The following is a 12,864-nucleotide window of genomic DNA, read 5'->3' as shown; positions in this document are numbered from 1 at the left end:
TCCCATAAAGTCATACAAGTAGAAAAACAATTTTGGAAATATTGCATATTAAATTACCACAAAGCATTAAAAACAGCACCTTTCATGTTATTAAAACTGATCCTGCCAACAATTTATTAAAAATACATGAAAAATACAGATTTTATTCGAGGGGAGGGAGGAAAAATTTAGACTTTTTGATTCTTCAAATTCAAAACTAAGCGTTGCACTGTCCATTGTACTTCGATATTAGACCACTCGGCATGGGCAAATTTGAATTGTCAACTTCTCAGGGAATATTGAACGCATGAATCTGAACTTTTACGAAACATTTCCTAAATCATATTCTTACGTGAATGACATTTTTTCACAAGCTCATCGGATTCGAAAATTGTAAAAAAAACAAGGTTGCATGTTTGAGGAAAAATATATTTTGAACCGATTTTCTATTTCTTCACAACAAAATCAGACAGTACTGATTGTGAGTGTAAAACTGTATGTAACACTTAAAATCCTAAAATAAACTAATTTCTAAAAAAGCCTACTTAGGTGAGGCGCTACTAAAAACGTTAAACAAGGTCCGACCTCCTTATATTGAATTGCTGGAGATTTTGCATTACCGCAGAGCCAAAAATTTTGCACAAATCGCATCAATGCTAGCATATGTAAAAGCCATGCTATGCATAATGTATACTGCTTATCATAGCTCCAATTCAATTTTTCCAGTTTTGGAAAACCTCAATCTCAAACCATAATGCTACCCAGTTTTAGGGTTTAATTGTGGGCTTAGTAACTTTGTTTCTATTACAAATTGAACTTTGTAACTTTGTTTCTGTTGTTAATCTGAAGTTCACAGTTCACAGCAATATGTTCAACACGTTTCATTAATTCAGAGCTAAATAATTTTTAATTTAAATTTAAATTAATTAACTATTAAATTATGCATTAATTTTCAATGAGTACTACCTTGACCTTACTTCATACCTGCATTAAGGATGCAATAATGGAAAGAGCCGTTGGAGTGCTGGCGATATGCCCATGTTTTGGCAGCGTGGCTACTTATTGATAGGCTAAAAATTTTTGGCTCTTCGGTAATGCAAAATCTCCAGCAATTCAATATAAGGAGGTCGGACCTTGTTTAACGTTTTTAGTAGCGCCTCACCTAAGTAGGCTTTTTTAGAAATTAGTTTATAAGTCTACCGTACTGATTTGTTCTTGTACCAACATAATCTGCAAAATTAAACAATAAAACGTTTTGGCCCAAATATCGCAAACCTGCACCTATACCTTCGAAAGTTCAACTCTTTGTCATGATTTTTGTAAACAAATTTGAAAATCCGTCCAGGATTTCAAAATTTATGGCGGTTTTAAAAATAAAAACAAGCAAATTTGGCGAGTTTGGCGCCACGCCATGGCGCCAAATATGGGTTTTTCAGAAAAATATGAATGAATCCTTCATCTAGGGTCCGAGTAGATTCTGAAAAACATAGTGTGAACCCTGGACACAACTATCATCCCGAAAGCTTCCCTTGTAAGTCGGAGATATCAACGAATCAACTCACATCTCTGCGTAATGAGTTCTCGACCACAAAATATTTTCATCACACTAACTTGGTCAAATATTACCCGGCCGGGTAGTTCATTATTATTTTTCCTTAGATTGTACCACATTCCCCCGCCCATTATACCATCATTTTCTTCCATGTTGAGTTTTGCAGAATAAATCTCATAACATGTTTGTTGTAATTCTTCAGCAACAAATTTGGCGATTCACGAACGTGTTGTACATAGATTATGACAACATTATTTAAATTTCCGCGTTTTAACTACGTTATGAACAACAGGCTCATTGCTTGCATATTCTTTTGCAAACATTTATAATTCTAAAAATTAGCGAAATATCCATAAATTGTACTCCAAACCCCGGGCTAGCAACAGGGCCCGCGCTTGCCAAAAATCTAACCGGGGCAAAAAAATTTGGCGCCCCTAGCCGCTCACGCCTTCGGCGCTCGCAGGGTACGCTTTCCTCGGCCTAAAAAGGGCATAGACTTAATTGGGCGACATAAACACTGTTCTACGCCGCATATTTGACGCGGATGCAGCTTCATAATCTACAAGGTAGTACCACAGCAAGGTTTTGGTTGCAGAGATGTTCAAAACATACGGTTTGAAAATATAAAATAACAGAAATACTTTACATGCTTTGAAGTTCAAAGCCCATCAAAAAATGCTTGCATTATTTGTTGGCAAAACACAAAATACAAATACAGTGTGGGTATTAATGTAATTCAAAGTCGTTGCTTCGCACCACATCTTCGCAAACTTTTCGGTGCGTGCGAAAGGACTTATTTTGCATGAAAATATATAAACTGAATATGAGAGCAGACCTGAAAATTTCACTTGACTACGAGTTTGTGAGAAATAGTTCAAGCGCGATAATAGATTCCATTTTGCTTCGCATATTTCGTAAAATAATAAAGGAATCTGATTGGTTGTCCATCGCAACTCTTGGCAAACATTGCAAACTTGCGAAGATATGTTGGGAAGCGATGTTTACGACATTTGCGAAGTTGTGAATACCCATAGTATTTAAAAAATATTTTTGGAAATCCAAAATACATTCTAGGCGTATGGATTTACTAGCCTAATAACTCAAAAAGTCAAATTATAAAATACACTATTTCGATTATGTACACAGAAAGCATTAGTTAGCGTAATTTATATCTTTGAAAAGTAATGCAATTATTTTGGTTGCTCCGTTCACGTGATAAATTTAAGAGTGGGCACATATTGAAAGTGTCAACCTTCCCGATTTTTTCAACCAGTTAAAAATTAATTCTGGATTTATAAAGTATAAAAATTGGAAAATTTAATCAGATTCCTAAAGCTGAAAACGGAATTTGATTATCTTTTTTTTAAAAAAAAGAGAGCACAAAATTCAGAGGGTGTTTAAAATTCGCCACTCGTTCCAAAAAGTGTTTTTCGAATAGGAAAAAGCTCATGATCACTTCATTTTTCGAGGTCGAAAATTGGTCGTATAGTTGACATATCTGAGGATCGGAGAAATTCAAACTATAAAATTTCGCTGGTCGACTTGTCTGTTAGGGGACCAAAACTCTAACAAGAATCGGGGAAAAACCCATAGAGAAACCTCCAGATATTCTTGGGAGGTGGAGCCAAAAAATTAAAATTCCGAAATGTTATCCTCAACACATCAAAGCCAGGAACATAGGCTTGAAAGCATACGAAACTAAAACGGCACCAAAAAGGTCAAAAACATTGAGCCCAAAAAATTGTCAAGAAATTGTTGATAAAGTGTTAAAAGTTGATTTCGTCGAGAAAAAGAAACGCTCCAAACGCACGTAAATGTCGATCAATTAAATGGTTTTGGGCATTAATTGAGACACAATTACATGACATGTGGTGGTATAAGATGCCCGGTTACCGTCATAGATGTAGAAAAAGTGTCTGGCGAAGCGCTCATGAGAGGCGTGCGACAAAGTCTTCGCTCCACTGGCATGCAAGGTGTACTTGGACCACTTAAAGATTTCAGAACTTCCGTATGCTTATCGTTAGTATTGCAGAAAAGTTTCATTACATTTGATTCGTTAGTTCAGTTTTACAGATCTAACCGTCTTGACACTTACAATCATACCTGTTCACATTCATTCAGTAAAGTGAGTAATGAATAATGAATAATGAATGAGTGTGAATTATTCAAAATCATATGAATTGTGAATGAATAAATATGCTTCTTTCATTTATTCAATGAATAATGAATGAATGAATACAATTTTGAATTGAATAACGGGATGAGTGAATGTACTAAACCAATAATGAATAAATTTCTAACTAATTTACATCATTCTGAAGAGAATGAGTATCTGCTGGCTGATATTTCTCATTCATTCATTATTATTGTGGTAGAAATTTTCATGTATTATGTGCAGCATTACATTCCGGGGACCCTTCTGGCTGATTTCTTTATTATCCTTTGAATTTATCTTAAATTTGCAGTTTTAGTTGGCACGCATATGAATATGGTGAAAATTTTAAAAGAAGAAACCTTTACTATCCTGGCTTTGCTGAGAGGTGAGTTGGCCGATGTGCCAAAACTCGTTACGGGAAAACTTCAAAACCGAACCAATTTTCCAATTTTCAACCGATTTTCGAATTTCTGAATGTTTTGGAAACCCCTGCCCGTGGGGCAAATTATATGTTCCCAAATTTTGAAAATTTCGACCCCACCCACTGTAATCAAGGTCAGGAGGTCAGAAAAATATGCCGAATATTTTCATAATTTCAGGCAACGCCAACAAATTATCCCTATCTGCACGCTTGTCATTTGTTGTCGAAATGACCGTTGGCCTTACAGATTACACATAATTTCAAACCACACCCCCAGTGGGTGTGGTTATCAGCGCTTTTCGCATGCGTTTGAGTAAGTATGTAAACCGTTAGCAAGTTAGCATTAAGGGTGCTTTGTACGAATTTCGACAGAAGTCGATGGTCCTACAAAGTACCCTTAATATTTGAGCTAGAAGGTTCCGCCCGACGGCATTGGAAGCAGAATATGGGATTTCTGTAGAGATATGAAGCTAGAAAGATATCATTTCATAAACCTTGAAAATATTTTGAAAAAACGAAAAAACATGTCAAAATTTTCTGGTAATTGGCATTACCAATTTCAACGTAGGCAGTTACTTCTCTGGAACGCTCTGGCGGATCCGAAATGAGGATAACATGCAAAGTTTGAGCCAAATCGGTACCCTAGCAGAGTCACAATGCGTGTTCCTAGCATTTGGGGCGATATGAAAAAATTGGGGCACTTTGAGAAAAAACGCTCCTACACGTGTGCACTAATTTTTCATTCCATTGGACACGTGTAAGAGCGTTATTGGTTTTGCGACAACTCTGCCAACACCAGGTACCCTTTTATCTGAAGTTAGTCTTATACAATATTCAATTCAAATTGAAAACTGCAAGAGTGCTAAAGAAATTGAGTTAACTAATATATACAAGATTCGGTGTATAACCAGGAAACGAGTTTACTTTAACCACGTAGCATTGTTGGCTGCACTTCACATACTAAGGTAATATTTTCGACTTTATGAAAACTTATGAATACAGCGAGTCTCTGACAAGAAGAGACCTGACATGGCTTGTAATTTTGTAAGTGGATTGTTTTTTTTACAAATTACTTATATTTGCATGTCTTAGCTTTTCTTTACCTAAACTTATATTTATTATTACTTCTGCACATAAGGATATTGGTTGAAGTTTAATTAAGTTAAGTAAGTATCGCAAAACTAATGTAGATGGAGAATGAAATGTAGTACCGTGCTGGACATCTATGACTTACAATGGAGGTCTCCCAACGTATGCTCACAGATTTGGTCGAAACTGGTGTCAATCGATCACAAATTTAATTAGTATGAAATTTGCAAATACAACTATCTGCAAATGCGCAGGTTTGGCGGAGATATTTGCATAAAAATAGGTGAAAACTCGCAAATTTATAAGGCAAAATTCGAAAAGTGTAAAATTGATGACATTTTGGGCGCGTTTTCGCCTCTTTTTATGCAAATATCTCCGCCAAACCTGCGCATTTGCAGATAGTTGCATTTGCAAATTTCATACTAATTAAATTTGTGATCAATTGACACCAGTTTCGTCCAAATCTGCGAGCATACGTTGGGAGACCTCCATTGTTAGTTTATTATAAGAGCAATCGTGGCAGAAGGATTCCATGCAACATTAACTAAAATTTTAATAACACATAATCCGCTGGGTCCGTCCACCCGACAGAGATTTTGGAGGTTTATGATATGTATTTTGAGGCATATTATATTTATTTCAATCAACTAATTCGATTTCCAACTTTATGTGATAAGAAATGTAAAGTAATGGAGGAATTTACTAATTAATACGGAAACCCATCGAATTTTTAGGTATACATCAGATAATAGCAGACTCCGCTATGCAGTATATTGGTAAACTTATACAAGCAATTGATCATTTCTTTAAACCAACAAAAATAAATTAACCAATTGGTCAGTGCTAAACTGCTGTACGACAAATGGAGTCAACCCGTCGACAAAATTTTGACCAAACTTTACTTTCAATGGTTTCAAGGAAACTAACATCTTTCTACTTCTACATCGCATATTTGCTCCCGCCTTACAATCTCGTAACCATTGCGCACTTATCTTGCCCGCCCCGGCAAATAATGTCAGCGTGAATAACGTCACCATCAATGTTTCCATACCGATGAAAGAAAATACCAGAGGGTTCATTCCTTGTAGGAGACGGATGCACGCAAACCCGCCCAGAACTTCGAGAACGGGGCTAACTGACATGATCGCGGGAAATATGCGGGCCTGGGAGTTTTGATGTCCATACATTTCTCGCTGTGAGAAAGATGTCTTAACTGACATTTTATCAACGCCTCAAATGCGACAGCCTGTTGGGGTAAAAAGAATTGAAGTTCTTAAATAAACTTTATTTGCCAGCCGACCACCCGTCGGCGTATATTCAAAAATAATTATAGAATTTCATACCTACTTAAGTATTTATGTATGAATATCACTCAAGGAAAAATAATACAAACTTCATAGCTGGCGTAAATGGAATAATCGACCGGGTTCATGTATGTATGTGGCTTAGTATTAATTAAATTTCATACAATTCTTGCATGAACAACTGCCCAAACTATTTCAATCCAATATGTTTTAATATTCACAGTGCTCCTTGAGATAGTTGGGCTATATGAGCGTCGTAAACTGTCAGATTGAAACACGAATTTCAGTTTACGAGATAAGTGGCAACCCAAAAAGCTGGTCCCTTGGTACAGTTAGGGTTGGTTATCCGACGGATCGGATCGGATCGGATAGACAGTCCATCGGATCGGATATTTCATCATGTCGGATAATCCGATCGGATATTAGGGCCGATCCGATCCGAATCCGAGCAATCCGACGGATATCCGATCGGATCGGATAATGATCCGTACATTTTTAAAAGACAATCAAATCCGCTAAAGATTCATTGTTTTAATGAATAATTAACTTATTTAGCTAAGTACTGTAGTAATTAATTACAAAAGCACATAATAATTATTAGCTGGTAATTAATAACAATTGTTTTTGTAATTAATTACTTCATTAACTGTATGGAACAATACTCAAGGCAAAATTAATCAGTATTTTAACTGATCATGCGCTCTAAGTACTTTATGGTAATGTAATTGTAATAAGTAATTAATAACTTTGCGTCAATTGATACGTAAAGCAATTAATTAGCATTATCTAATTACCTGATGTTAAAACTAGAATGCGTATTACATAAAATCTTGATGTGTGAGATACTTTGTTTAAAAATAGTAAGAAATTGCAATAGATTACACTAATTAATTATGCTAAACAGTTGTCAGTTGTAACAACATTTGAATTTGCGCATTTCAAGGGAGAATAATTTCGCAAGTCACCAATAGAGTGCGGAATTATAGTAAATACAGATTATCCGATATCCGATCCGATATCCGAACTATCCGTCGGATTGATCTGATCGGATAAAAAGTCTGATCCGATCCGATCCGAAAGCTCTCGGATATTTTTATTTACGATCCGATCCGATGATTATCCGATCCGATCCGACGGATCGGATATTCTCGGATCGGATAGACCAACCCTAGGTACAGTAATGATAAAAGCATCCTAAAAAACAAATATTAAACGTGTATTCAGAACACGTGGGTTCAACTCCCTCTTGGGATACGACATTATTTCAACTGCAATTCTGTATCTTAATTAGATTTACCATGTTGTCATGACAACTTACTTTTCCTGAATAATGGTCAGGAACTTATTTATATTCCGTCTCCGGTATAAGAAGTGATCAACTTCTGATGGAAAAAAGTTAAAAGCATTCCACCATGTGTCCTTAATGCATGAAGTTGAATTAAATGAATGAAATGCATGGAGTTAAATTGAAGTATCTGAAAGTATGTATTGGCCAGGATTTCAGTTGCGAGACTGTTCAGACATCGGCATGGTGAATGGTGACGGAAGTTTATGACACAATCACAATTAATTAACTATATGCACATAACCTCGTCGTCGTCTGTATGTATATTCCCAATTCCATTACTTTCAAATCATTTGAAATTGTTATTTATGGTGATGGCTCGTCGCCATAACGATTTCTGCGTATTGGGCCTATCAATAACATTTGATATGAATTTAATATCTCTAATAAAGTCTACCTTTACAAGGCATTTTTTTAAATTAAATGCCAGATCATACATATCTTATTTACAGGTAAATTCAGACTATACAATATTATTGAATCAATCAAGGATTAGTTACCGCTTGCCCTCAGAATACTCAATTATGCAAGATTAACAATATAAAAGTTATTAAAACTTGGGTAGTTGTATAGGCATGACCTAATATAAACTGAGCCCAGACGAATTTTATTCCTCGAAACGGCATAGCCCAGAAAGTAGATATTTTTTCATACAGTAAAATCTTCTATTCCGCGCTTTAGTATGACGATCAAAGCGGAAAAGTGGCGCTCACTGGACAATTTTACAAAATTGTTGGCCTTCATGCCCCCCTTTCCGCTCGAGTGGATCGTTGCCAAACAAAAATTTGAATCTTGCAAAAGTTTAAAATTTCTATTATTCTGGGGAATATTAATGCTTGCCTTGTTTCTGTCCAATTTCATCTTTGTGATTCTATTCCTTGCCGAAATATATGGCATTGGTCTCCTCAAATTTCCAACTATCATGACTTCAATCGTCTTTCTGGCTGTGGGTGTCTTCGTCTGTTTGTTGGAACTTGTGACTTTCAGCTACTCAGTTAATGCGGCACAGGCATTTAACTGCCTGGTCATTTTGGAAAGACAAATACGTAAGGAAAAAATTATTTTGGGGACGAATCATTACCACGCAGGGGCGCGAAGATACACTCTAAATAAAAGTTGTGGAAAATTTACCCAAGGTTGAGTAAAAAAGAGGATGACACAACAGTTGTGGAAATTTTACTCAACCGATGGGTAAATTTTGTTCAACTCGTGCAAAATTTATCCAACGGTTGAGTAAAATTTACCCAACCCTTGTGTAAATTTTGCCCAATTGTTGTGTCATCCTCTTTTTTACTCAACCTTGTGTAAATTTAGCACAACTCTTATTTAGAGTGTACGCTAATTTGTTGTTTTATGTAAAATTATGACTGAATATTAGTAAAAGTTTGTAAAAAATTCAAATTTGTTACCAACCATTTTAATCTCGTGGCAATCAGAGGTGACCATTTTTTGACAAGTTCTACTCCGGACTGTAGGGTATAATTGTAACTCTGCAGGGTAACGATTCGTCACAGAATTAATTAAAGGGTAGGTTTCACAGTGTAAGATTATTTAAAAAAAAAATCTACCCTCTCTTTTGCAGACCGTCGTACCCAATCCGAAAAATCTACCAGGGAAAAGGATATCGTTGAAATGTTTCTTTCCGCGGTTATCGTCATCTTCACCTCGAGCCTGTGTATTGTCCCAATTTCCGGACTTTACCTCCGACTATTTACGATCCGTATTCTCTGCTCGAAGAACATTTTACGTGGGGAAATGTATCAAAATGTGGTCTGATTCCGTTCAAGGCCACCATAATTTTGGCATGTTGTCTCATAGTTCGAGTTCTCTTGTTACTTATCTGTTTCCCCACCTTATCCGCGTATCTCATGTTTAGTTGCATTTCTTACTTGGCTAGGAAAGCGGATATAATCGGGTTTGGCGGGAGGGCACAGGTCACCCAGTATTTATTAAAGTATTCCTCATGCGAAATAATCTTGGGTCTTCTGCAACAGTTTTCGTCCCCATGTGTCTCCATTTTTATGTTTTACGGCTTCATTTTGACCATCCTGTATAGTTTCATTTCACTAAAAATGTACCATATCGTACCAATGCCGCTATTTTTATTTTTTCCGACTCTCGCGGTTTTTGTGCCGGTCATAATTCAGATCATGTTGCCAGGATTGATCACAATTTATGAGGATTCGACCAGCCTGAGAGAGAAGTGGGGTGGTGTGCTGCACCTCAGGCAAGATTTGCGGGGTGTGGTGAGACGGCAAATTAGGGGGAAGAGGAGCCTCTCTGTTTATGCGGGGGTGGCAGAGCATAATTTTTTCAAGTGTAAAAGATCAACCATGGTAACGTATTATGAGGCTATAGTAGGCTACGTGATAACAGCGTTGATGTCAGTAGATGTTTATGAGATTAGTATTGAATTTTGAAAATGGATCGAAATTTAAAAAGATTGTGTAATTACGACTTATTTGTATGGATGCCTACTACCCTGTAAATAATCCGGGGTATTTTCAATACTGAAACAACTATGTATAGACAAGTCTATCAAGCCCGCCTCTGCGGGCCGTGTGCATAATGGAGACGTACAGCTAAGGTTCCTATTACGAAGATGTGCAAGATAGGAACTGTTTGAGTTTCGCTTAAATTTTGTGTTTTAAATTTATCAAGTTTCTCGGCGTATCAATATCCTTAAACAATATAACCTTTCTAATTTTCCATGTTCGGGTGCGAATTCTTTGAAATTACATGATCACTGAACACTCGAAGGGTAACATTACCCAAAACTGCACGTAATTTAAGGTCATGTCCGCAAATTGCCCCTTTAATATTCCAGCCGTCAAATTTTCACCAGAATTCAATAGACAGATGTTTAAATAATTTTTAGACTTAATTAAAATCTACATTAATATTTCTCACAGTAATATTCATGACCTGGTGCAAGATAATTTAAGTACATTAATCTAAATTTGTAGTAGGGACCACGTCTGGGATTAACTGTATTAATACTTCGCCTTGTAAATAAAAAGTAAAATGGCGTTCCGTTGCATTAAAGGCAACCAAAATTATTCTGCATCAATTCTGCAAAAAACATAAATACGTCTTGAGCATCGAATATATTTCCTAAAATAACACTCAAATAATTATGCATAATTAGAATATCATATTTAAGCTACACTATAATTATCACATTATCACATAAAGCATGTGAGACACCGCCGTATGGTTGAGCATTGGACGCACAATAAAAAGGAACTGAGAATCTTGAGGACCAATAACAAAATGGTGAGCTGCTTACCGCGCGAAATGTTTGTAAACATTGCTTGTTGGATCAGCAGACAAAATTGTCAGTCTCCCGAAATTCATTAGAAACAATGGGTTCCGTTTGCTTGCTGGATCAGCAGACAAAATTGTCAGTCTCCCAAATTTCCTTACAAACGATGGGTCCTGTTTGCTTGCTAACTTACATATCATGCCACACCTCACGAAGAGAGCCGTCAGCGATTCCCCACTCCCACTTGGATCGGAGCACCCGAGCAGTACAGAGCTCTCTCGATTTTAAGATTAAAATTGCTCAGGAAGTTGTACATTTAATTACAAAATTAAACGAAAATGAACTCTCCTTCTTCTTCAATTGGATCTTGTTCGTCGACAACTTCAAAGACGGTAAGTAATTGAAAATTTTTTACGGTTTGACATAAAATAAATACTACTTCAAATACGCTCAGTAATTTAAAAAATTTGTTACCCTTTAACATGAAATAAATTTATTTGATCCTCTTAGCTTTGCTTAATTTGCGATGAATTGCCTGCAATGTACACCATCGCAGCGAACAATAATGCTGGGGATGGAACAAAACCATGTGGCCATCATTATTGCGTGCAGTGTTTGATTAAACACGTGAGTTCATCAGCGAGCGGGGATCAGTTCTCGCCCACCCATCAACCTAGATGTCCGTTTTGTGTGCGGGATATTTGTGGCTTCTTGCCGCTGGATTCCGCCAATTGTAAGTAATCATCTTCCTAAATTAATAATTTTACTTATTTACTTACTTTATTCTACTTTTTATTTTTACTTTTATTTTACTTACTTATATTGACTAAAATTATATTTGCTAATTATATTTTTAGCCTCATTGCAACTTGTTCGTCAAAAGGATTTCGACGGTACCATTGGAGAGATTACAAATCCGTACACGGATGGGAACGGTTTATCAAGGTGCAAAGAAATATTTCTCTTAACTTTGCGGTCAAGTCCAGTTTGTAATTTTAATAGTATAACTAATTGAAACCAATTTATTTATTAGACTTGACCTACTTGAGCATCCTTCGCATGGAAGAACAAATCCCTCCAGTAATCCCGTTCGAGAAAATGTCCCCCGTTCATGCGGAACCCAGCTGCCCACCTCATCGATATACTTGCGTGGAATGTGATCTTCATTTCCTGACTGTTCAGGGAATTGTCAGACATGAAGCACGAAATCATTAGCTGCCATCGTTATCAGCTGCGAACTTGGCTCTCCCTTTCCTAATTAACCTTATTATCAGCTTTCAAAATTTTATTTCGATTGGATTTTTAAATTATTATATGTACTCGCTTTCAAAATTATATTTCTATTTGGCTTTTTAAACTTATTCTATTCGTGACTGTTCCAAAATTCAAAATTTTTAATTCTTATCCTTTGGTACCCAATTAGGTTCGACTCAAAAATATTTTAAATAGCTAATCATAATTATTAGTATGTGCGCGTGGGTGGAAGTAGGGCGTTAGTTATTATAGTAGTTTTTAGTCATAATTTTAAGGCAAAGTATTTAAGGGTAGGTTAGAATTTTTGTGGGAAAAGGGTAGCTCACCGACTATGCATTTAATCTTTTCGATCCCCCTTAATCTATAATTTTACCCCCAATAATTTCAAAGGTCCATCCCGTTAAATGCATGGTTGGTGAGCACAGGGTGGGCCCTCCTCTTCTGATTTATACCCTTTTGCAGTAGAGGCCACAAACAATGTGCATCCATTTTATGAACCA

General features: G+C 36.4%; 1 protein-coding gene across 1 annotated transcript; it reads left to right on the top strand.

Annotated features, from left to right (window-relative positions):
* The first annotated feature begins 10,380 nt into the window (after positions 1 to 10,380).
* LOC118435904 lies at positions 10,381 to 12,325 on the top strand. Its single transcript, XM_035852419.1, has 4 exons — positions 10,381 to 11,502; positions 11,621 to 11,843; positions 11,968 to 12,099; positions 12,144 to 12,325. Exons 1-4 carry the CDS (start codon positions 11,449 to 11,451, stop codon positions 12,323 to 12,325), a joined length of 591 nt encoding a protein of 196 aa, XP_035708312.1. The 5' UTR covers positions 10,381 to 11,448.
* Positions 12,326 to 12,864: the final 539 nt, after the last annotated feature.

The sequence above is a fragment of the Folsomia candida genome, unplaced genomic scaffold (assembly GCF_002217175.1).
Source record: "Folsomia candida strain VU population unplaced genomic scaffold, ASM221717v1 Fcan01_Sc005, whole genome shotgun sequence".
In the NCBI taxonomy this organism is placed as follows: domain Eukaryota; kingdom Metazoa; phylum Arthropoda; class Collembola; order Entomobryomorpha; family Isotomidae; genus Folsomia; species Folsomia candida.
Note: the sequence above shows the minus strand (reverse complement) of the source record. Positions and strands in the feature narration are given on the sequence as shown.

Excerpts from the sequence above, each read along its gene's own strand:
- LOC118435904 (XM_035852419.1), top strand. The coding sequence starts at position 11,449 with ATGAACTCTCCTTCTTCTTCAATTGGATCTTGTTCGTCGACAACTTCA. Across the intron at positions 11,844-11,967 it reads GCCGCTGGATTCCGCCAATT|CCTCATTGCAACTTGTTCGT; the intron begins GTAAGTAATCAT and ends TTATATTTTTAG. Across the intron at positions 12,100-12,143 it reads TTTGCGGTCAAGTCCAGTTT|ACTTGACCTACTTGAGCATC; the intron begins GTAATTTTAATA and ends TTTATTTATTAG.